Source organism: Protomyctophum parallelum, assembly GCF_964188405.1.
Source record: "Protomyctophum parallelum genome assembly, chromosome: 21".
NCBI classification, from domain to species: Eukaryota; Metazoa; Chordata; class Actinopteri; order Myctophiformes; family Myctophidae; genus Protomyctophum; species Protomyctophum parallelum.
Window position 1 is genome coordinate 30164339 of NC_139713.1, and position 26818 is coordinate 30191156.

The 26818-nt window shown below is 43.1% G+C and overlaps 1 protein-coding gene across 3 annotated transcripts in view; it reads left to right on the top strand.

Moving 5' to 3' along the window:
• LOC310879218 (mediator of RNA polymerase II transcription subunit 13-like) overlaps positions 1–26818 on the top strand; it is a 141543-nt gene that overhangs the window by 17534 nt on the left and 97191 nt on the right. For 2 of the 3 annotated variants that reach the window (XM_083793718.1, XM_083793719.1), the window contains exon 2: positions 6812–7049. In XM_083793718.1, coding sequence (XP_083649844.1) covers positions 6812–7049 — 238 coding nt within the window. Of the gene's footprint in view, positions 1–6811; positions 7050–26818 lie in introns of those variants that run through there. The other variant, XM_083793720.1, reaches the window with a different exon arrangement.

Genomic DNA, 26818 nt, shown 5'->3' on the forward strand with positions numbered 1-26818 from the left:
ACAAGAAAATGTGCCTGTATGGGGGAAAAACGTCTCTCTCCTCCTATGCGCTGCTGATTCAGCAACAGAAGAAACCCTTGGTGGCGGTTGTGACATTGACACGGAGTGACTGGGCAGCACAAACAGATGTCTTCCCCTTTGCTTTGGGAGAAATAGCATCCTTGACCTCGTCATGGCTAATTTTAGAGCCGGGCTTATCGATGTGCCGATGTTTATATCTCCCATTACGCACACTATCATTACAGGAGGGATGCGCTTGTAATTACAGAGTGCATTTTCTCTGGGTCCGTTCCAACGGCACAAGTACAGTACGTACGTAATCACACATACATGGACTTGCACTATACGGTGCTGCATTGTGTATGCGCATGCGTTCACTACATTTTATGCATAATGTCTACGTACTCACACATGCACACATGCTACAGCTCATGGAGCACAGAGCATACGCTTGCAGACACACAGACACACACTATGCAGTAAAATCCTTAGTGTAATTTAACTCCAATTTCATGGATTTGGTTCCATTTGTACACTCTTTGGAGTTAAATGAATGCCGGGATTTTAATGTGTAGCAGCTGCAGAAGACTACAGCCTCCCACTCAGGCGCATGGTCACATGTTGGCAGGAGTTTGGGTCCTGCTTGGACAGGACCCACTGGCGCACTCGCGCGCACACACACCACACACACACACACACACACACACACACACACACACACACACACACACACACACACACACACACACACACACACACACACACACACACACAGCGAAGGACATTCCCTCGTCATCAAGCCCACGGAACTTCCACTTCTTCACCACAAAGACACATCTATTTTTCTACAAGGTGCCCCTGATGTCCACACCTAACCTTGTTTTTCCACCCGGCTCCAATGGGACAGACAGTATTATTATCTCCAAGTTGGTGTACTGTGGCATGGGGCCAAGTCCAGAGTGCCAAGTATGGCCCTCACAGCTGGGTGAACATGGCAGTGTGGCACTCCAAGAGAGGTCTCTCCCTTCGGCCTGCCAAATCATAGTCATATTCAACAGGACTTTTGGGTGCTGCTGTGCTCCTCCTCGAGGCCCTTCCACACAAAGTCTGATGCAATGTTTTATTGGTCAGAATGTTTTTCACACATAAAATACATGAAAAAGAATAACAGTGATTTTGGAGTAGGTTTGCAAGAGGTCAGAGAGAAGTGTGTGCTCATTTTAAATCTTTATCATCTGTTTTTCGTATGCAAAATAATCTGCCTCTCTGTCCTAGGGCCTTACGGCATCACTGAATGAATATACAAAGAACTCTTTCCCTCGCTTTCTCTCTCTCTCTCTCCTATGGTAAATCCATGGGAGGAGAACCATTTGTATAGTAATAATCATACGATTATTCAAAATTCAAAGTGAGAATCTAAGCAACCACCTAACTGACTGAATCACACAAACTGCAGAATATGATATATGGTACACACAACTATATCCTTTCCATGTTGTCTATCTATGCAACACCCACAGGCACACAGGAAATCATACAGTACATGCAAAGTATATGGCCTGCTGTTTTTCCATAATTGTCCATATTTCATTACATTAGACCATTAGCAACTGCTCCTCTTACTTGTTGACAGGCTATTGATAGAAATGAACTTTAACTGTACATGACTTAAATATTCTGTTCAACCAGATGGCAGGTTGTCTGGGAAATCTATCTGCTTGTCCTTGGTGTGAATTCGTATCTGTTTATATTCCTCCTGCGTTGGTGGAAGAGAGCATTGCCCGATTTACTCGCCCATCGATAGATTGAACAAATGTCCTGTTTGACAAGGTTGTATGGTGGCAATGTGTCTCCAAAGCCCACCCCCACTCCCACACAGCAGCTCCATAGACCCTGATAGGCAACATAAACGCCTTTCATTCCATTAGATGAAATAGAGAAGATGTCAGTTGCTGGGCTGGGCTCCAGCCATTGACCCTGACATCGTTTCTCTTCCTTATTTCTCTCTTCTACATCTCTCTGTCTGTCTCTCTCTCTCTCTCACTATGGGTAGCCATGTCTATATTTCTGTCCCATCTCTCTCTTTAGTTTAGGCCCTATATTTTACTCATGGTCATCTTTTATGTCTGGCTTCCACAATTTGTTTCTGTCTCTCTCTCTACCATAGCAGAATCCAGTGAAAGCAGCATTTAAAGCTGCAATCCTGGACTTAACTGAGTGAATGAAATGTTATTTTAGCCAATCTGTCTGTATGATATAGTGTATGTTAATACGATGTGTTAGACTCTAGCACATCTGCAGTGGTTGGAGGTGGTCTTCCTATACTCTTTGAGAATCTAGACCCTGTTGTCGTAGTACAGTACAGTTCAATTTCTCCTGGCCAAGCAGGGATTCCCTCTTGGGTGAGAGATAGATTTTTGGTTTCTCGTGTGGGAGACCAGTCAGGTTTGAATACCGGGTGTTACAGTTGCAGTTATGTCTCTCCGTCGGTAGAGGACATTAAACTTACGGATTGTAGCTTTTAATAGGGTTATAACTGCATGGTGGAGAGTTGGACGGTAAATGTGATCACTTTCCATTCACACACATTTCCTAGCCATGTAAACAGGAAGCTGGTGAAAGGATAACATAATTCAACAACCTCTGTGCAGTTATTGATTGAATTAGCATTGTGTATAGCTCCGTTTCATGTGAAACACAAGCACACCGCAAATACTGTTGGGTGCATCATTGTCATGCTAAAGAGGTAACTGATAACAAGGATGAAATCAAGTTATGGGTCTATGCATTCTATGCCTATCTATGCCTCTATCGTTTCATATTAGTGAATTTTAACAGAAAAGTAGTGACTAGCAAGTATACACGTCTGTGCCTTTTCATGTGGAATATCATACATTTGATTTCTATAATTGGAGTAGGCCTAATAATTGTCACAGCACCTTTGACCTGGCCTAAAGAGCCTGTGTTGTGTTCTGTGTATTCTTCTCTGTCTGTGTCACAGGCCCCTTAAACTAGGCTAAAGCAAGGGCTTCAATTAGGTGCATTGAGAGCCCCTGGCTTGTGCTCCCAATGTGACTCCAGCACTGTCGATCTTCTGCTGTGCGAAGCAGGATTTGGATGCTGCACTCAGTCCGTCCATGCCTTGATGTTGTCCATCCAGGACTTTCTCTGCCTGCCCCTTCTTCGCTTTCCCTCTACTGTCCCCTGTAGGATGCTCTACACTACAGGGATGTAGGCCTATGTCTTGTGACATGACCAGGTCAGTTTGGTACGTTTTACTGTTGCAAGTAGAGGCTCCTGTTCTCCAGCATGGGTGGTCTAACTATTTAATTTGTCCGGTGTTCTTTATATGATATATGTAGCATCCTTCTGTAGCACTTGTTTTCAAAGGACTGTATCCTGCGGTCAGTGTCTGCTGTGAGTGTCTAGTTCTCAGAGCAATATAGTACAGTGGAGACAGTACAAGTGTCTAGTAGAGTCTAACCTTCAATGAACGAGATACTCTGGCTAGTCTTGTCATGGCTGATGTTGCTATGCCAGAGCTGTCATCGTCCCTCACAAAGGACCAGAGATATTTGAAATCCTCTTTACTTCCTCCAGTGTTTGCTCGTTCATTGTGATGTTGGTTGTTGTTAGATGGTTGTGGTGGCTGTTGACCAGGATCTGGCTTTCCTCTTCACTTATCTCTGTGGCATATGCTCTCGCTACCTCCTCCAGTCTCTTCACTTATCTCTGTGGCATATGCTCTCGCTACCTCCTCCAATCTGGTGGCGAGTACCTTGAGTTCATTCGGCTTCATAATTATTATTATTATTTTTAAATGTTTTATCCGATGATTTTTCAACCAATTTTTTCACCCAGTGTCAATTATCTAATGCAATCCTGGGTGCTACACTTCCTCTGCCAACCTGGGGGGGCAGCTGAGTGACCTCATGCTTCCTTCTATGCATGAGGAGTCCAAGCTGCTTCTTTTCAACTGACATGGTAGAGTTTCCCCGGCCGGACATAGTGCGTGGAAGGAACACGTTATTCCGACCAGTTCCTTTCCCCTCCATCAGGCGCCCCCGGCTGGCCAGGGGGAGGTAGTTTAGAGACCAGGATTACTGCATGTTTTTTGTGGGGGTACTACCTACCCTAGGGGACACGGGGAGAACATGCAAACTCCACACAGAAAGGCCCTTTCGCCAACTCCGCCTCGGGTATGGGCACTGATGACGTGGGGGAGAGAACTCCCAGTGCCCACAGCTTCCCCAGCGGGAATCGAACCCAGGACCTTAGCTGTGAGGCAACAAGGGGCCAGCTAGGCACTCCAATGTTTAAGCGCTGGGCCCTAGTGGTAAGAGGAAGGACTGCAGGCGGACCCGTGGATTCTTGACGAGGAAACCCCGTGCAACCGAGCGCTCAATGTTAAAGCCCAGCTGCACTTCCGCATTTGGGCACCAAAATTTGGTGCCCAAATGCTGAATCAGCGAAAAAATGCGGAAATAGACGGTCCTTCCGGCAGCCTTCCGGGTGCTTCAAAACGCCACTGAGCAACTTCCACTGACATGAATAGCGGAGGGGGCGGAGCTTCGCGCCAGTTCAGTCTCTATCCTTTTAATACTCTATGTGAGGCAACAGCACTACCGACCGTGCCCCTGGCTTCATAATTAAAGATCAGGTCCAGCTGTGTGCTCCCATGGTGCTAGTGCAGGGGTTTTCAACTGATTGTGAACGAGGGATCACCACCACCCTGACTTAGAATCAACCTGGGGACCACTGTTGTGTTGGGTGGGGATATGGGATAAGATTAGTGCTTTAGTAACACTTGCTATGCAATGCATCCCAGGTGTATACATCCCACTGTTTCTCAACCAATGGTCCATTAACTACTAATAATCTTCTAATAATAATGACCCAACCAGATCCGGTGCACTTCCCCCTCTTAAGATTCTAACTCGCTTGTTCTGTTGAATTTCTTGACCTCGCAATTGTCAGTAAATGGACGGTCATCATAGGTCACCAAGTCATTCATTTCACTGTTTCTCAACTAGTGGAAAGACATTAAAAAAAAAATCAACAAATCCTACATTAGTGAATGGTCAGGGATGTAGTACTTCCACGGAGCACCAGTGATCCACGGACCAAAATAAACCCCTGTGCTAGTGGGCGATATGGGCTGATGGCCATTCTAACCCTCTCTCTCTCCCTCTCTCTCAGATGACAGCACCCTTTTGGTTCCCCTCAGTTTGTTTTCAGTTATGTTGACACACTCTACAACATCGCACACTATTGATCACACACATCCACACATTGTTAACACCATTGATCCTCATCTCCGTTTGGAAACTCACTCTATGCTCTTAGCTCTGTCCAAAAACAGTGGCGAAAACCCTTTTTGCAGTATAGTTTCCAAAGAGTAAAAGGTACAGAAGGCCTCCCCTGGTCGAATGTCAAATTTGACATTCGACTATAAGGCTAACTGGCTTACTTAATAAGCGGTTGTTTCACCCCTGTCTAAATATTTTACGTACCCGTCCTAAGTTTATCATCTGTAGCTTCCCTTCTATACCTTTTACTTTTTGGAAACGATACGGCATGGATGACCTCTTCTGCAATTTAAAGAAATCATATATCTGACTGCAGAAAGAAATCATGCAAAATGTATGTCACACTTCGTCCTTAAGTGAAAAGGGCCAAAAAGGCACTTGAAACAGCTCTCAAAGTACTCCAAAAACACTCAAAGAGCAAAATACTAAGAATGTAAGTCGTATTCCTTTTATGCAAAAACAAACTGTTTTTATTCACCTTCGGTGTCCCGTGGCAAGCATGGCGTCTCAACAAAACAGCACAGCAACACTATATATATATATCTGATGGATATCTGATGGATCGGTTGGTCCTTGCTCCACTACAGCCCTACCTCAACTGCTGGGGTGTAGCAGGTCCCCCTCTTAAATAGGCTAGGCCCCTCCCACTGGACCGTACCAACTTTAATTGATTCCACAATTACCAGTCTATTCCCATGTCCAGAGGCAATAATCTTACATTTCACAATCACATTTATAGCGTTACACATTACACACAATATTTATCCATAATAATTAATATATAGGCTATACAAAACCTATAGTTTGTCTGATCAGGAGGGTTGGACGAAGCATGCTCCCTACAATGGAGTCAGTCAGGCATTATAAAAGGCAGCCTGATGCTTCAATCGGGTCCTTTCCCACTGGTCAGAACCAGGAAGCACTGTGGTAAGGCATGTCAAACATTTTCCAAACAAACAATAAAGGTGACTTAAACCCAGTGTTGTGAACCCAATTCTACATACTAAACACAATTTAGAGGAGAACACAGGAAACAGTCTATATCATTTGTAAAATGAGTCAGTGACAGGGTAATCTGCCACAATGTAGATATCTTGCTAGCATTAACAACTCATTCATTGCATATGACATTTTTGACGCGTTTTGGGGGTTATTATTAATCCTCACCAATTATTAACTCTCTTATATCTACCGTATAGATAACAAAATGGAAGGGAACGCCATTAGACTGCGCATGCGTGGCAGTGAATGAGTAAACCTCAGTTGACCTGGATCTTCTTTGTGTCTGAAGAACAACTTTGGAAATAAGATGACTAAACAAGTATATGGACTGAATGGATCACTGAACTCAATCAATTTATGCAAGGATGACTTGAAAACAAAACGAAAACTCACAACTGTAATGTAATAAGCCATCACTTTTCTGGGTAATCCTGCAGACTGTCAAAGGCTCAGAGCATAATTTGGATTATCATAATCATCTCTCCTCTCCTCTCTTCCAGGCGGAGTTGACGGGCATTAAATGGCGATGCTACAGCTTCCGCGGCGGGGGGGAGTATGGGCCGGTGATCTCGGCACCGGCCCAGGATGACCCCGTGCTGCGTAGCTTCATGCGCTGCATTCAGGCCAACCTGCTGTGTGTGTGGCGCCGCAAAGTCAAGCCGGATGCCAAGGAGCTCTGGATCTTCTGGTGGGGCGAGGAGCCCAATCTCTCTGATGTCATTCATCATGAGCTGGAAGGTGAGAGAGAGAGAGAGAGAGAGAGAGAGAGAGAGAGAGAGAGAGAGAGAGAGAGAGAGAGAGAGGGGGAGAGAGAGAGAGAGAGAGAGAGAGAAAGCGCTATGAATGGGATTCTGCATTGTCTGCTAATCTGTACATGCAGAACATGTGTTTTATAGTTGAGGATAGCATTTATGCACTTGTTTTTGTATAATGATTATTTAAGTACTAAGTACAGTAGATTAAGGATGGCATTTTTGTGTTTCTGTTTTCCTGGTGTAGAACTGAGTAATCTAATCTAAATGAGTTCACTGAGGACTGGGGAGTGCATGGTGTTAATTTAACTCTGGAAGTGTAAAACATTGAATTTGTCATTGTTATTTGTGTTGCCTGAGCATCATGATCTTTTTTAAAACCTTCCTATAAAACCTTCCCATTCCTAATGCCATTAAGGCACTAAATGATACCATGTCTTGCTAGATTTGTTATTTGCCACTGTTGTCCTACATTTTTGCCATGAAGATAATTGTGTAAGTGTGTTGCTGTTTGTTTTTACTGTTGTTTGATACTGAAGACAAATTAAAACTAACTAACTAACTACCCTACTAACATACTAACTAACTAACATAGTTACGTGGCAGTGTCATGCCCTGACAATAGCAGGTCTACACAGGCTTGTTGCGTTGTGACCTTTTCAATCTCACATTTTGGCACATGACATCGACACAGGCAGTGTTGTTTTCGTCATGCATGACGATAACGTAAATGACGACGTCAACGCCCCTTTTTCCAGGACTAAGATGTGACGTTGACGAACGACACTAAAATAATTCGGGACAAGACTGACGCTGATGAGCTAAATCAGCTCTGTTTGATGACGATGACGAGATGTGGATGTTGGTCACGCCCATCACCTGGCTTACATGCATGCATATGAGAAGTGAACGGTGGGGTGGTTGTTTAATGTTTATACCGCTGGCTGGCCTCTGGTTTGCGGCGCACCAAATGAGCTTCAGTTCATATGCTAAATGTTTTATAAATCAATCAGATTATCACACGATAGACTGCAACATGACGAAAACAGTTGCACTGAGCCATCTCGTTAAACCCAGCTGGCTGCGATGAATAACCTAATCATTAGGCCTAATCAACGTCATATTGTCACCAACCGATCCATATCATTCTGTAGTGTATGTCTGTATGATGACCACGCAATATTACAGTCCACTGCAGGCTACAGGCTATTTGATTTACAAAATTATTAGTATTATAATCGCCGTCCCTCGGCGCGGCGGCGCTCCTCGTTATATGTGCCCGATTTAAAATAACAGATCTCTAAGCTGTCGAGACACGCCATGAGCAGGTGCGTGGATGGTTTGTAAACTTTGTAGGCTATGTTTGTTCTTTTGGACACCGAACGGGGACGATACTTGGGGTCTTGGACATAGCTTCACTTCAGAGGAAACGGGGAGCTACTCACCACCACTGGAAATGGAATCCATTAGAATGATATGGAAATGGTACATTAACAGTCTAACGTGAGCTACATAAATCCTTTATTTCGGCGATAAGTCCATTGAACGTTCTCACTCCCACACAAACACACTGAACCACTGACGGCGCGTGCCGTTGCGCTGGCCATGCATTAAAGTGGCGTTCTTTTTTTTCTTTGTCTGGCTTTATGGGGCTTCGGTGTTTACAGTACACTTAATTTGCACTTTGCAGCTGACTTGGGCTGTCTAAGTTTAATGTTTGCACCACAATGAGCCACTCTGATTGTTTTACCTTAAGTGTAGTGTTTTGTAGGTGTGTGTGTGTGTGTGTGTGTGTGTGTGTGTGTGTGTGTGTACCTGTACCATACTGCAGGTGTGTGTGTGCCTGTACCATACTGCAGGTGTGTGTGTGTGTGTGTGTGTGTGTGCCTGTACCATACTGCATGTGTGTGTGTGTGTGTGTGTGTGTGTGTGTGTGTGTGTGTGTGCCTGTACCATACTGCAGGTGTGTGTGTACCTGTACCATACTGCAGGTGTGTGTGTGTGTGTGTGTGTGTGTGTGTGTGTGCCTGTACCATACTGCAGGTGTGTGTGTACCTGTACCATACTGCAGGTGTGTGTGTGTGTGTGTGTGTGTGTGTGTGTGCCTGTACCATACTGCAGGTGTGTGTGTACCTGTACCATACTGCAGGTGTGTGTGTGTGCCTGTACCATACTGCAGGTGTGTGTGTGTGTGTGTGTGCCTGTACCATACTGCAGGTGTGTGTGTGTGTGTGTGTGTGTGTGTGTGTGTGCCTGTACCATACTGCAGGTGTGTGTGTACCTGTACCATACTGCAGGTGTGTGTGTGTGTGTGTGTGTGTGTGTGTGTGCCTGTACCATACTGCAGGTGTGTGTGTGCCTGTACCATACTGCAGGTGTGTGTGTGTGTGTGTGCCTGTACCATACTGCAGGTGTGTGTGTGTGTGTGTGCCTGTACCATACTGCAGGTGTGTGTGTGTGTGTGTGCCTGTACCATACTGCAGGTGTGTGTGTGTGTGTGTGTGTGTGCCTGTACCATACTGCAGGTGTGTGTGTGTGTGTGTGTGTGTGTGTGTGTGTGTGTGTGTGTGTGTGTGTGTGTGTGTGTGTGTGTGTGTGTGCCTGTACCATACTGCAGGTGTGTGTGCCTGTACCATACTGCAGGTGTGTGTGTGTGTGTGTGTGTGTGTGTGCCTGTACCATACTGCAGGTGTGTGTGTGCCTGTACCATACTGCAGGTGTGTGTGTGTGTGTGTGTGTGTGTGTGTGCCTGTACCATACTGCAGGTGTGTGTGTGTGTGTGTGTGTGTGTGTGTGTGTGTGTGTGCCTGTACCATACTGCAGGTGTGTGTGTACCTGTACCATACTGCAGGTGTGTGTGTGCCTGTACCATACTGCAGGTGTGTGTGTGTGTGTGTGTGTGTGTGTGTGTGTACCTGTACCATACTGCAGGTGTGTGTGTGTGTGTGTGCCTGTACCATACTGCAGGTGTGTGTGTGTGTGTGTGTGTGCCTGTACCATACTGCAGGTGTGTGTGTGTGTGTGTGTGTGTGTGTGTGTGTGTGCCTGTACCATACTGCAGGTGTGTGTGTGTGTGTGTGTGTGTGTGTGTGCCTGTACCATACTGCAGGTGTGTGTGTGTGTGTGTGTGTGTGTGTGTGTGTGTGTGTGTGTGCCTGTACCATACTGCAGGTGTGTGTGTGCCTGTACCATACTGCAGGTGTGTGTGTGTGTACCTGTACCATACTGCAGGTGTGTGTGTGTGTACCTGTACCATACTGCAGGTGTGTGTGTGCCTGTACCATACTGCAGGTGTGTGTGTGTGTGTGTGTGTGTGTGTGTGTGTGCCTGTACCATACTGCAGGTGTGTGTGTGCGTACCATACTGCAGGTGTGTGTGTGCGTACCATACTGCAGGTGTGTGTGTGCCTGTACCATACTGCAGGTGTGTGTGTGCGTACCATACTGCAGGTGTGTGTGTACCTGTACCATACTGCAGGTGTGTGTGTGCGTACCATACTGCAGGTGTGTGTGCCTGTACCATACTGCAGGTGTGTGTGTGTGTGTGTGTGTGTGTGTGTGTGTGCGTACCATACTGCAGGTGTGTGTGTACCTGTACCATACTTGATTCCAATGCCAATGCAGACTAAAACTGACTAAAACCCTTAGGACTAAAACTAGACTAAAACTATCAAGGATAGAAATGACTAAGACTAATTAAGCATCTTGTCCAAATGACTAAGAGTGACTAAAACTAATAAGCATTTCGTCCAAAAGACTAAGACTGACTAAATCTAAAAAATGCCTGCCAAAAACAACACTGGTCACAGGCACGCAAGGATGTACAGTGTGTATACTGGACACACACCGTTAACGCGGGGGTTATATTCTGTATAATGCAATGTAGCGGCAACTTGTGCATTTTAGCCCATTCTGACCTGAGATCAGATTCATACGAGGTTTCCGCTGGACACACACTGGTCTGATTAACCCATGCTGACCTGAGATCAGATTCTAGAAATGTCAGTCGCTCTTCGATTTTTCAAAAAATAGCAGACCTACAAGCTCGTATCGCGCCACTCGGTGGCGCGATATGAGCTTGTAGATCTGCTATTTTTCAATAGCTAAAGCACAACATGATGCTGACACCAAAATGGGTGCCCGTTCAGAATGGGTTAGATATGAACAGTTCAGTGATATAGATTAGTTTCATGTGTGAATTGCATTCGGTTGTGTATAGTATCGTGTTGTTTTGATCTTCTATTAAGTGGTGTGTGTGTATCTGAGGCTCTGTTGTGTATCAGTTCTTATATACTGCTTCACGACAATCACTGCAGTGAAGCTGCAGTTCTCACCAATTAATTCATTCATTCATCCATTCACTCACATCAGTTTTGCTCAGCGTTTGTACTTCAGTACGTGTGAATGTGTGAACTTCGTCTGTGTATGTGTATCTATGTATTAGAGTATGTTTGTCTTACCCTGAGATTTCTCACCTGAAAGAGTGGCACTGTCAGCAGTATTATCCCTATTTATAGAAACATTTGCATTATCTTGCTGCACATGTGCAGAGAACCCTAGTTTATTGACTATGCCTGGACAAGCGAGCGTGTGTTAGAAACACAAGAGGGATTGACTTATACAGTGGCTTTCCTCGTATTTTCAGACCATCACAGTAGAGGAGAGAAATATTGAATAATACGATAGGTGGATGAAGCAATGTGAACACGTTCACTTTTCATTGACCTATGAAAGATGTCTTGAATGTCAATTCAAACGGAGCAGGCGATATTTAAGAACTACTTTGTGTAAATGCTCTTCGTAAAGCTGTGTTAAGCGCCTGGTTAAAGCATTATATTCAGAAAATGAAATGAATATAAAAGTACACTGAGGCTATATAAAGTCCAATCAAATTATACCATATATCGTAAAAGACCAGAGGTGGGAAATAAAAAGATAATATATAATAAAATATGTAAAACAAAGATATTACTGTCATAATGGAGGTGGGGGGGACAGCCTAAATGATTAAATATATAAACGGTTACAAAAACAGCTCTCATGTACAGGTGTGTATAAAAAGCGCTTTAATAGATTATAGTGAATTGGCTCTCCTGAGCTCACTGGCAGGCTATTCCAAAGCCTCAGAGCCCTGACAGCAATTGCTCGGTCACCAATTTGTAATAAGCGGAGTCCTTGGAACAACTAAAGAGTCTGCGCCAGGGGACCCCAGACTCTGTTGTGGCTCATATGGGTATGTTAAGGTCTGATATGTAATTTGGGGCTAAACGCTGCAGCACCCTAAAAGGTTAATAGTTGACAGTGACATTTTGAACTCCATTCTAAAACTAGAAAATGTGCTCAGTAGAGCAGGCCTTCACCAAAGTGGCAATTTGTCTATTAGGTGCTTCAGGTACCAGATCCCCTTTTGGCCAATATAATATATACATTGGTCTACACATGGAGTGTAGGCTAATGAGAGATGACTAAAGCCATACTGGGCACATTTCTTTATTTTTTTATTCACAATTATTTTAAATCAGCTGCCTTCGACATGACCTGTTAGTTCTCATCAGAGCCAGGTCATGGGTCAAGTAAACAGGGGGGAGTGCTGTCCATGAACTAACTTGTCATGGGCTGTATGACTCATTAAAGAGTTTAAATTTACTTTTTCTTTGCACATTCTGAATGTAGTTATACGCACAGTGCTGCTATTGCTGTTGCCATCAGGCCAGAAGGCAAGCCGAGTAGCACTACATTCATATTTTCCAAATAAAGTTAATCAACACAACAAAACATCACAGTAGGCTACCTGCTTACAAAGAAAACTTGCAGTTAGTTATCATCATCTTAATTAATGGTGTGACATTGTGCCAAGCAGGATGTGGGTGGTTGGTTGACTTTAAATTATTACTGTAGGATCAACTATTTAACCCATTCTGACCTGAGATCAGATTCACACGAGGTTTCCGCCGGACACACACTGGTCTGATTAACCCATTCTGACCTGAGATCAGATTCTAAAAATGTCAGTCGTTCTTTGATTTTTCAAAAAATAGCAGACCTACAAGCTCGTATCGCGCCACTCGGTGGCGCGATATGAGCTTGTAGATCTGCTATTTTTAAATAGCTAAAGCATAACATGATGCTGACACCAAAATGGGTGCCCGGTCAGAATGGGTTAAAGACTTTTAGTTGCAGTATGTTGTAAATACAAATATTGCAGCTTGATACTTGATTGAATGTACTGTAGCAATGATTGGCTTTTTTTAATTGCTTAATTAGAGATGTCAGATGTGTACATTAGACAGAGACCTGCAAAACATACATACACATTTGTAGGTATTTCACATTTGTTTTCCTATACACAGCAGGTTGAAGTGAACATATGAAAGAAGTAAAGCTGTGATGTGTGGACTAGGCAGCTGATCCAAATTGCAACATTTTAATCGATGTGGGAGGACTCAGCTGGAGCTGGTATCTGACACATGCTGTATGCATAAATGAATGGTCAGATATATTGATCAGATATACATTGAAATTATAAATGCAGTATTTTATAATTGAAATCCTGTGCTAATGTATAGTCTTACTAAATCTATTATATTTTACCCAACAGCTTACATTTTGTGGTTTGTAGTTGGTTCCTAGCCTCGGTACCAGGTTTTCATTTTTGTTGGTGCAAAAATTGAAAGCCTGGAGGAACGCATTGGCCGCTCTGGTCTAAAAGTGGGAGTCAACCGTTCCGGGTGGGCGTCGCTCCAATTGATGTGACGTAGTGCTGCACTAGGGGGGAGAGGAGGGGCCGGGGGTGACGGACAGATCGATGAGATCCAATCAGGGCGTGCGCAAATCTCAGCCGCGACCCGCCCCTCTAGACCAGAAACACGTTAGCTCAGGCTAGTTGGTTCCTGGTTCCTGGTTTTTCTGACCCATGGCCATGCCACAATGTTGTCTTTAGCATGATTGGCATGAGCTGATAGTAACAAGAAGCTGCTTCAGCTAGCACACATCTTGAGAGTACCAAACAAGCACATTTCACAATGCCTTCCTCCTCTCCTAGGGCTTTTCCCTGGGACTGGTCAGTGTGTGCCTTGCAACTCTCAGAATTGCAAACTGCAAGTTTATAGCGCTCTCAGAGTGTATTTCCCAACATACCCCTTTTTGATGCACCAATTTAAACAAAGTGTAGCCGCTGCTTCAAGTTACTATCAGATAGCAACATTGAGTTTTTGTTATAATTAAAATGATGAAATACCGGCAAAATTAAAATAGTGATGCACCTCCAGCATTTGCTATTTACCTGACAGGGTGAAAATATCATACACCTGAGTCCATGAATTTAGATTTAAACTACAAAAAATGGGAACTGTGCTAAAATAGGGGTATTTTGGTTTAATTGTTGGAGAGAGAGACTGACTGACTGACTGACTGACTGACTGACTGACTGACTGACTGACTGACTGACTGACTGACAGACGGACGTCGCTGTGCATGGTGGGATTTAGACACTGTCTGCAGTGCACACAGCAGAGCAGAAGCTCTCAATGTTTTAACCATAATACAACTAAATATACAATAACTAAAAACAAATCTCACTTGAATTGGATTGCCCATCATAGCCCAATGGTAAATCCGGCCCTGCATATACACAAAGTGAGGAAGTATTTTGCACGATGAGTGCAAGAACAAGCAAACGAGTAAAAAAGAGTAACATATGTACATGTGCATGTTTTCCCTGTAGTAGCAAAGGTAAAGCTTATGTTCCATATATACCGGTACATAAAGCAAGATTTAGTTTAGAAAGGTGCAATTCGGGCCTGGGCCGTGGCTCTGCGGTCCAGGCACCTTGGCCGGCAGCCCGAGTCTGGCAGTGTGCAGTGGGTTCGACCCCCGATCCCGACAGCCTTTACTGCATGTCACTCCCCCATCTCTCTCCCCCATTTCCTGTCAGCCTACTGTCTGTACCACTATAAAAAATATAAAATAAAGGCGAAAGCCGCAAAAAAAAGAGGGGAAAAAAGAAAGGTGCAATTCGAGGCTATGTTCCATACAACAAATTTAGTTTAGCGTGCGTGTGTGTGTCTAAACTAGAAAAAGTGCTCCTCGGGCACAGGTCTCCACCAGGATAGGAGCATTTTCAATATTATTTTGGGAATTGCAGATAAAGGATTGCACCTAACTATTAGATCCATAATATTAATGGAATGACTGGACAATCTCAAGATGAAATCTGATTTATGTAAATTTCACTTATTAGACAGGCATTGTTATCACCATTAATTTAGCATGACCTGTGTGACAAATATTGCCTCAGTGTGGGTGAACTCTAGAGAAGAGATATCTTACAAGATAACAGATGCATGCGAGCACTCATTTTGCATACAATTATGATAATATGGCTTCTTTACTTCCCCTACAAAACCTCACAATTACACCTGCTGTTACCATGTGCTCTGTCTGGAGTAATTACTATTAAGACCTGACGACTATGGATGTGAGAGAGCATAGTGTTAATTAAAGTGAAGTGGCATCTCTTCCACATTAGCATGAGTGTGTAACAAAGAGAATACTGTATGTTTATACATTTTGTGAGGTGAAGTAACGACCCATTTTCACTGCCCCGTGGCAGTGATGCAGGTGTTACGTTTAATATATCATATTTGGAATTATTGTTACCGTACTACTTATTTTGTATCATGTCGATTAACCCAAACGTTGCTCAATAGCTGACCACTGCTCCTAATTGTTAGGATGAGTTCAATGCAGAGAACAAATTACCAGTACGATATGTACTTGGCCATTAAACTCTCCCTTTCTCTCATGTTGCACAGGCTACCACCATAGATCCAGGTCCACTATAGTGTACATTGCCTCTGCATATGTATGTGTGTGTTGAGGATGAGGAGGCGTGTTCAGCTTGTCAGATAAAGCGTGGGAGAAAATAAAATGGCAGGGTTTAGGAGTATGTGACAGTTACAGAGGTGATGCTAGTTTGGAATGATTTATTGGGAACTCAATGCCACACTTGCACACACACACACACACACACACACACACACACACACACACACACACACACACACACACACACACACACACACACACACACACACACACACACACACACACACACACACACACACACACACACACACACACACACACACACACACACACACACACACACACACACACACACACACACACAAGATAAGTTCCCAAACCTGGACTGTTCAACTGGTTCATCGTCTCCCCTCCTCACAGGGAGTTGAGTGCAGCTGGCTGGTGAAGATGCGGGGTGGTATGGGGGAGCCAAAGGTTGAGAAGGGACCTGAATAGAACTTGAGAGGACAAAGGCACATGCTGACATTGTATTGGCGTGTGGGGGTGGGGGGGACTTATAACAGGGGTGTCCAAACTTTGTGACAAGGAAGAGTGGGGGTTTCTCTAGTCTATAACATGGATGGGGACAACAGGAAAACAGTATTCGGTTGGACTTTGTCTTTGGTTTTCTATAAATGGAGTAGTATAAAAGTAGGCAGGGTGTTTTATTTGTGTGTGCCTCGTAAATATGTGGCCCTCGAAATGGCCCTTTAAATATAATGGCATAGGAGTATAATGAAGTGAAGAGAAAATCGTATAATTCGCTGAAACCCTTTGGAGGCTAGAACATTTGGCTTGCTGTCCCTACTGATGGTATTCTTATCTTATGAATAGCACAGCTTCCCACAACACAAGGGAAAAGAGGTGGGGACATTTTTTGGAAAGCCGGGGATGTTTTGATTGGCCCGAGATTCAGGAAGTAAACAAAGGAATTCTATTGGTTAGTAAGCTGTTTTATTGCATTGGATTACATCACGCGTCAGTTCCGTGATGACTTGGCTTGTGCGTTTGTGGGTGATTTTGATGAAAGCGTGTGTGTACTACTAACTGGTATTTCATCTACAATATGTAAGCCTCATCTGTGATAGTCAGATTGATGGATATGGAAATGATGGATATTGAACCGTAGTGTATGGGGTTTTAATGATGGATATTGAACCGTAGTGTATGGGGTCTTAATGATGGATATTGAACCGTAGTGTATGGGGTCTTAATGATGGATATTGAACCGTAGTGTATGGGGTTTTAATGATGGATATTGAACCGTAGTGTATGGGGTTTTAATGATGGATATTGAACCGTAGTGTATGGGGTCTTAATGATGGATATTGAACCGTAGTGTATGGGGTTTTAATGATGGATATTGAACCGTAGTGTATGGGGTCTTAATGATGGATATTGAACCGTAGTGTATGGGGTTTTAATGATGGATATTGAACCGTAGTGTATGGGGTCTTAATGATGGATATTGAACCGTAGTGTATGGGGTCTAATGATGGATATTGAACCGTAGTGTATGGGGTCTTAATGATGGATATTGAACCGTAGTGTATGGGGTTTTAATGATGGATATTGAACCGTAGTGTATGGGGTCTTAATGATGGATATTGAACCGTAGTGTATGGGGTTTTAATGATGGATATTGAACCGTAGTGTATGGGGTTTTAATGATGGATATTGAAACGTAGTGTATGGGGTTTTAATGATGGATATTGAAACGTAGTGTATGGGGTCTTAATGATGGATATTGAAACGTAGTGTATGGGGTTTTAATGATGGATATTGAAACGTAGTGTATGGGGTCTTAATGATGGATATTGAACCGTAGTGTATGGGGTTTTAATGATGGATATTGAAACGTAGTGTATGGGGTTTTAATGATGGATATTGAAACGTAGTGTATGGGGTCTTAATGATGGATATTGAAACGTAGTGTATGGGGTTTTAATGATGGATATTGAAACGTAGTGTATGGGGTTTTAATGATGGATATTGAAACGTAGTGTATGGGGTTTTAATGATGTATATTGAAACTTAGTGTATGGGGTTTTAATAGGCAATTTAAGCCCCTGCTTCAACTGGATCCATTGTTGTTCTTTGTTATCAATGCTGAGGCATTTACAGTAACTCAAAGTATTGAATATAGAGGTAAGCATACCACTGGTGCAGACTTAAGGGGCCCTGAAGTTGAATGGGGGGCACAGTTATGTAACACATACTGTAACTCTAGCGGTCTGCTTGCTTCGTTTTTCTGATGCAACAGTGGACTGTAAATTATTATTGGCCAGCTTGTTATTATTTCATTAACTCATGTTCATTTGTAAGCCAACAGATTGCATGTTACTTTCCAACCACTTGATCTGTACTGATTGAATGTTTGGTTACGATTTGCGTTAACATCACCACCTTTTAAAATGTAAACTAAAGAATGCAAAAGTCAATGAACAATTTCCATTGTTTTTCATTGTTAAAGAGAACTTTTATGGGATTCTTCAATGCAGCAGTTGCAAGTACAACTAGAAAAAGTGCCCTTCTGGGCACAGGTCTCCACCAGGATAGGAATGTAGGACATTGCAGCTTGCCTTCATCTGGTGGTTGGATAAAAGGGCAACAAAAGTAAATAATACTAGGGAGTTGGCATACAAAGTTATCCACAGATCCGTGCAGTTAGAGGTAAAAACACTTTTCGGCCAGTTATAGCGCAACCTTGAGGCTGAGTTGAAATTGTTCATGTGGCATTTTGTCCTAGGCCTAGTGGGAATGTGGGTGCACAATTTCACGGAAATCACGCGATGTGTTCATGATTTGCAGCATTTTGTTTGAAACTGAGCACTCCTGTGAACTTTGGAAGCCAATCTTAACCAATCAGGATGGAGTCTGAGAAATCTGAAAGACCGGTTTCGTTGAATGTCTCTAGAGAGACTGTGTACCAATTTGCGTGATGTTTGGACAAAGGCCTCCTGGTGGCGCTATAACAGGCCGTTCTGGAAATTTGGTTCATCGTTGGCATCCAGGGAGTGTGTGTGCAAAATTTGGCGTCGACCGGGTTAACGGTGCCGGAGATTAGCTGCTCACGGACACACACACGGACGGACGGACACACGGACGGACGGAGTGCAAAACATACTCTCCCCCCATGCATTCGGCCTGGTGGAGACAATAATAATGTAAATAGTGTTACAGCATTGCAATGTTATTGTCTCCACCAGGCCGAAGTCATGGGGAGAGAGTATGTTTTGCACTCCGTCCGTGTGTGTGTGTGTGTGTGTGTGTGTGTGTGTGTGTGTGTGTGTGTGTGTGTCCGTGTGCGTCCATCCGTTACCAGCTAATCTCCGGCACCGTTGGCAAGATCCATGCCAAATTTTGCACACACACTCCCTAGATGCCAACAATGAACCTCTGCTCCAAATTTTCCTGAACGGCCTGTCAAAGCGCCACCAGGAGGCCGACTTTTGTAAAACACATTTTTTGCTATTACCCCTCCAGATTTTGTCCAAAAATCCCGCAAATCGTTACACAGTATCTCTATAGTCATGTGCTCACGATCTGTCCGATATTTCATATTCCATCCTAATTGGCTAACATTGTCTTTCAAAGTTTCCAGGACTGGCCCATTTTTAACAAAAAGCCTCAAATCATGAACGCAGTGTGCAATTTACATGAAATCTTTCACGCACTTTCCTACTAGGCTGAGGAATATATCCCACCCTTTTCACATTGGCCTGTTATAGCGTGGATAGGTGGATTTCTCCAAAACATTTTTTTGGAACAAAATGCCTAAAATCATCCAAAGGCATAAGAACAAATGGCACCCTTTTCACATTGGCCTATTATAGCACCACCAGGAGGCCACAACCTGACCTGCCCTGGTGGAGACCTGTGCCCCGAGGGGCACTTTTTCTAGTTATTGATGGATTGTTCATTAATATGGATTAATTCAGTAACATAGCAGCAGCATTCTGATCACTGCATATTATTCACTCAGTCAGTATACTGTACATAGTGGCAAAAAGTGAACGCGATGACAACTCTTGGGACCTGCAGAAATAATTCACAAACTCATTGCAATGATTAATCTTTGTTAGTTGATGAAATATTTAGTAGATCTAAGCCATACCAGCTGTGTCTCTTTCTATGTTTGAAGCATGTGTCTCGAGATAGAGCGAGCAAGAGTTTGATCTCTGATGCAGACAGTTTTGAAGTCATACAGTGTTGACTGTAATGTGAAAGGGAATTAGGAAAGTCAGATATCCTAGTACTTTAACCCAATATATATTTTAACTGAACTTAGACCACAGTACTGTCTTGCAATGCACCCTTACTATCCAAATAGGATAGAGATGTGTCTTTCCCGCCATAGTTGTCATGGTAACTGACCCCATTCTCATTGATATCAAATGGTCCATTTGATGGCATCTAAAGTGCCAGAGTAGGCTTGACTGACCTCCCCTGTGCCTGTATATCAATATTTGGTTCACAAAGACTACTGCGAGCCGAGGCATGCATATTATCGTTGCTGTCGGGCAGAAACCTTGTATCTCCATATTTCAACTTTTTTATGTAAGTTATTAATGCCCTACTTCATCAAGTGTAAATAGAAAATAGAAGAAGTTCATAATGCGTCGCTGTGTGGAGTGTTGTGAGCTTGTGGATCGTCTGTTTTCATAAAAACATGTGTAACTAAAAAAGGGCCCTTCGGGACACAGGCACCAGGGCAGGTCAGGTTGTGGCCTCCTGGTGGCGCTATAATAGGCCAATGTGAAAAGGGTACCATTTGTTCTTATGCCTTTGGATGATTTGAGGCATTTTGTTCCAAAAAAATGTTTTGGAGAAATCCACCTATCCACGCTATAACAGGCCAATGTGAAAAGGGTGGGATATATTCCTCAGCCTAGTAGGAAAGTGTGTGAAAGATTTCACGTAAATTGCATGCTGCGTTCATGATTTGAGGCTTTTTGTTCAAAACGGGCCAATCCTGCAAACTTTGAAAGCCAATGTTAGCCAATTAGGATGGAATATGAAATATCAGATCCGTCTTGAGCACATGACTATAAAGATACTGTGTAACGATTTGCTGGATTTTTGGACAAAATCTGAAGGAGTAATAGGCCTCCTGGTGGCGCTATAACAGGCCGTTCTGGAAAACTTGGGGCAGAGGTTCGTTGGCATCTAGAGAGTGTGTGTGCAAAGTTTGGCATGGATCAGGCCAATGGTGCCGGAGATTAGCTGGTGACGGACGGAAGGACACACACACACACACACACACACACACACACACACACACACCCACACACACACGTACACATACACACACACACACAGACGAATAGAGTGCAAAACATACTCTCTCCCCATGCCTTTGGCCTGGTGGAGACAATAATAAACCAGGAGGATAGGACTGTGTGAGATGTTTGGCAAAATGTTTAGGAGTAATATAAACATGTTTTTTTGTTTGTTTTTTGCAACAATTTTCTTCATTGGAGGAAATGCAGAGCCAGATCACTCAGAGCATCTCTGAGGATAGAATTCTGGATGAGCAGGACATGTGCAGCATTTTGAACGAAACAGGCCACTCCTGAAAACGTTGGAAGGAATGTTAGCCAATCAGTGTAGAATCTGAGAAATCCAACAGACTCGTCTTGACCACATGACTACAGAGATCATGTGTACCGATTTGTGTGAGATTTGGATGAATTCTGTCCGACTAACTAGCAATGCAGTTATAGCTAAAAACAGGAATTGGCCTGTTATAGCGCCACCATGAGGCTGATTTGGGAAAGAATTGTGGCATGTCGTCCTCTGCCTAGTGGAAATGTGCGTGTATAATTTCACAGACATTGCACACTATGTTTGTGATTTGTGGCTATTTTTTTAAACGGACCAATTATGTGAGCTTTGGAAGCCAATATTAGCCAATCAGGATGGAAGATGGGCACTATAACAGGCAGAATATTTGGGGCAGAGGTTCGTCGTTGGCATCCAGGGAGTGTGTGTGCAAAGTTTGGCATGGATCGGGCCAACGGTGGCGGAGATTAACTGGTAACGGACGGAAGGAAGGAAGGAAGGAAGGAAGGAAGGACGGACGGACGGACGGACGGACGGACGGACGGACGGACGGACGGACGGACGGACACACACACAGACGGAGTGCAAAACATACTCTCTCCCCATGCCTTCGGCCTGGTGGAGACAAAAAGGAAATGTTTTGGAAATACAAGGTTTCCACCCGACGATATCTGAAAAGCAGAGTACAATTTTGCTATTGTAGTTTTCTAAATGTATTTATTGATTTTCAGTTTTTCACAGTGGAATGAAATAGGGAAAAATCAAAAATCAATAATAATGGCCATTAATAATACCCATATGGACAGCAAATTAAATAAATACATGAATGAAATAAAACTGATCATAATACAAACTCATACAGAAAATACAAATACATGAATTGTTTTATGAATGGTAATACACAATCAATGGACTACACTACACTATTTTAACAAGTCATTCAAGCATTGTGTAGTTCTTAGGGTATAGCTCATTTGTCGAGGTCCCGACACCAGAAAATCAACGCTTGGCCAATCACAGAAACCCACGAGCATTGTCTGAACGGGATCGACTCCAGTTAGAGCCACAACTTGGTTGAACCTGGCTGTAACCTACTGTAGTCTGTAGCCTACCCTGACGTTATTGTATCTGAATGACAGATGCTATATGTATAAGAGTAGGCCTATACCATGCTAAAATTGACATGAGATAAAGGCACCTAATCTTTCTCTCACACTTTCTGACAAGCAACTAAATATTGTCCAATAGCCTACGTTTTGTTATTCAAATGTAGTTGATTGCTGTGATATCAATCAGACGGCAAATGGTCATTGAGTAACGTTAGCTCTGACTCGCACATTATGTGAGGTCACCTATCACATATATAAAAGGCTTTTAATATAGCCTATATCTAATCTAATCTATGCTCTCTCTCTCACTCCTTGTCAAAATGACAGGACAGGAAGACACAGCAGCCTCTGTGCGTACCTGTGCGTAATGTGACTATATCGTTAGATTGGAAGACAATACAGTCTTGGCTGACAACACCAGATTTTAAGAATCGCTTAAGAAATGAGCGAGATATGCCTTAGTAAAGTGTCAGTGGTCTTGGCTACCAAAATGTATTTGTGCGTGCTCCGCGACGGGCGCGACGGCAAACATAGATTTACATTCATTTTTCAGATCATTGTCATTGCAGTGCAAACCATTAAATATAACCTATATTAATTCCTAGGCTATTGTACAATATGTGACTTATTTCTTTCACCCGGTATTATTGATGTGAATTGATCAAAACATTACAGCCTATAATGCTTGACTTGTCTTGTAGCCTAGGCTATACAGTATATAATGCCAGCTGGTAACACTATAAATCATATACTTCTGATGACACATAACCGTCATTATTGTCATTTCAGAAGAGCTTGCTCTTGACTTTACTGTCCAGTGTCCATTCATGGGTTCTTTGCTGTATTTATTCCCCAGGTGATTATTTTTTAACAGTCATCAGTCAGCAATTTTATAATTTATTAACTTTAGCTCTGTTGCATAGACTGCTCTGCTGTTTTGAAACCATCATTAAGCAATGTAATCATATTGTGTAAATCAATGTGACATTCTCTTTCTTTAAGACTAAATGAGTAAATGCAACCCTTGACTAGGAAACAATTAATAAAATATAGCCACATGACACATGGATCATGACTTATCACTTCCTCGCCGTTCTCAACTGGACTAATAATAAGTATTAGTATTGATTAACGTAATCAAAGCGATGCAATGACAACAAAAAGACAGTAGCCTAAAACTAATCACATATTGACTTCCTCGTTGCAATGAACATTGAACAGCCAACTCAACCGATTGTCTTGGACGTGTCGTGTGGGTCAGGTTTAACCCATTCTGACCTGAGATCAGATTCATACAAGGTTTCCGCCGGACACACACTGGTCTGATGAACCCATTCTGACCTGAGATCAGATTCTAAAAAATGTCAGTCGCTCTTCGATTTTTCAAAAATAGCAGACCTACAAGCTCGTATCGCGCCACTCGGTGGCGCGATATGAGCTTGTAGATCTGCTATTTTTAAATAGCTAAAGCATAACATGATGCCGACACCAAAATGGGTGCCCGGTCAGAATGGGTTAAAAACACAAAGATCATCAGACATGCTAGAGAATGACAAAAGAACAAGCTGACAGTGTGAATCAAACTTTATTTTTATTTGTCTTCTCTGTTTTGTTGCTGCGGGAGGTGGGCAGCCCCCTCGTTTTTCTCTAACTGGCTTCGTTGTGATTGGCTTTTGGCGAGGCTGCAGCTGGCTGCTATTGGTCCACTCCGACAGGCTGTTTGTTGATTGGTTGATTCTCAGTGCAGGCATTGTCTGTGCCACGATTGGCCGCCCAAGCTCGACAAAGAAGTTACAGCAGGCGCCACCTATATAGATCTTTCTTTCTGTTTACATGCAGATCAGAATGAATCATTTTACGACGAAGAAAATAAACTTGCACTACTTGTACCAAATGATTTTTTATTGTATCAAGTTACATAAGTTCCATGTTCAGTAACATCTCTGAGATGATAATAAGCGAAATAAATGATCTTACGTTTGAAACTGTGGCAATACAAAGCATGGTGTGTGAAGCCACACTGCCATCTAGCAGATATGTTTTTGCAAAACACCTCAACCAAATGGTAGAAATGACTCAATCAGGCTGAGAATAGTGACTTACTTACTTACTTACTCCTCTTCGTCCCCAATGGGACATAAGGCTTCAATGAGCACTCTCCATTTCATTCGATCCCTGGCAGCATGTTGCGCCTCTCCCCAGGACAGGTTCATCTGTTCCAGCTCCTGCGTCACAGTTCTGCGCCAGGTGGTCTTGGGCCTCCCAGGTTTTCTTTTTCCTGGTGGTGTCCATCTTAAAGCCACCTTTGTGATGCAGTCCTGCTCCATCCTCAGTACATGTCCTAGCCATAGGATAGTGAATAGTGACTTAACTTAACGTAATTGCTCTACCAATTGGTCGACCTTCTTTTACTGCTAAGTACGAACGTATTTGTACGTACCTAACAATATTTAGGTACGCTGTTTTAACAGCGGGCGACCATCGGCCGAACACATCGCCCGTTATCGCCCGAAAAGTTGAATTATTTGTATCTTTTCGGGCGACGTTGCTCCGCCCACTTTTCGATCATCGCCTGTTCGCCTGCTATCGCAGTCGACGGGTCCCATAGACAAACAATGCACTTCCGGAAAATTCGTCTGGCTGTCGCTCGCTGTTAAAACGCACTGTAAAGCTTTCCCCGAAATACGAAACCGTTTAGCCGAGAATCACCTTTTAACATTGGCCCGGTTGCTAGGCAATGCTTCCGTCACCCCCAGCACCAGGATTCTTTGTGCCTGGCGAAAGGTAAACGGCGTGAGCTAATTAGCTGATCTTTACAATGGCGGTCTCCATGCCGGTAAAGCGGAAATGAAACTACCTAAATATACAGAAAAAGCCCTGGCAGGGTTTAACCCATTCTGAACGGGCACCCATTTTGGTGTCAGCATCATGTTATGCTTTAGCTATTGAAAAATAGCAGACCTACAAGCTCATATCGCGCCACCGAGTGGCGCGATACGAGCTTGTAGGTCTGCTATTTTTTTTAAATCGAAGAGCGATTGACATTTCTAGAATCTGATCTCAGGTCAGAATGGGTCAATCAGACCAGTGTGTGTCCAGTGGAAACCTCGTATGAATCTGATCTCGGGTCAGAATGGGTTAACTACCTTCTGCCGCCACCGCAGGAAAAGAGTTAATAATGTTTCATGATAGATTTCAAAGAAAGGATCTGGTCATACTTTCTGTGAAGTCGGTGTCTATAATGCATTATAATCTGCTTATAATACTGTATAGTTAAGCACTTATAAATAGCCTACTCATAATGCTTTATAACAACAATATAACAAACATTTGTATTATAATCTGCTTATTACACTATAATTACAGTTATATTCACTCATAATTACTATGATTTATAACAATAATGACAACACTTACCTGTTGGCATTTTATACTGACTCAGAAATTCAAATATCATATTGCTGGTTATTCATGGACTTAGTGTAATATTTATAGTGCATTAGAGACAGGCTTCATAGAAAGTGTTACTGTACAAAGGTATGTTGACTGGCGGTAACTGAAAACAAATATTATTTCAGATACTATCAGGTACATGCACATCCTTTTGCTCACTTCCTTGTTCTTCACTTTGTCTGCATGCCATTGTCTTTGTTTCAATGTTAAAGAACCTGAGTATTTAAACATCGTGCCCTATGTAACACAATCTGTGCTAACGTTCCCTTGGGTCTTAAAGCCAGATGGCATTGGCCTATATTCCTGCCTTGTATCAGTCATAATATGACTTATACAATGCCTTATGGGATTGCAGTGGGAACTGACTGAAAACATACAGTACGAACTGAGTGCAGTTGGCGTTGGCCTTGGAGGAAACACGGTGCATCTGTGATGGTGAATAGACATGACCAGAGAGAATGTTATATTGGATATAAGTCTCAAACTCACACACACACACACACACACACACACACACACACACACACACACACACACACACACACACACACACACACAGGTGTGGATGTGACAGTTACAAAGGTGAGACTTCTGAATGGTTTACTGGAAACAATTCTACATTACTAAACACCCACGCGTGCACACACACACACACTCTCACACACACACACAGAGGCATGTGCGTGTGGTGCACGCAGCACGCACACACATGGAAACTACAAGCGCCATCCAAACAGGGATGCTTTTTCACCAGCAAATTCCCT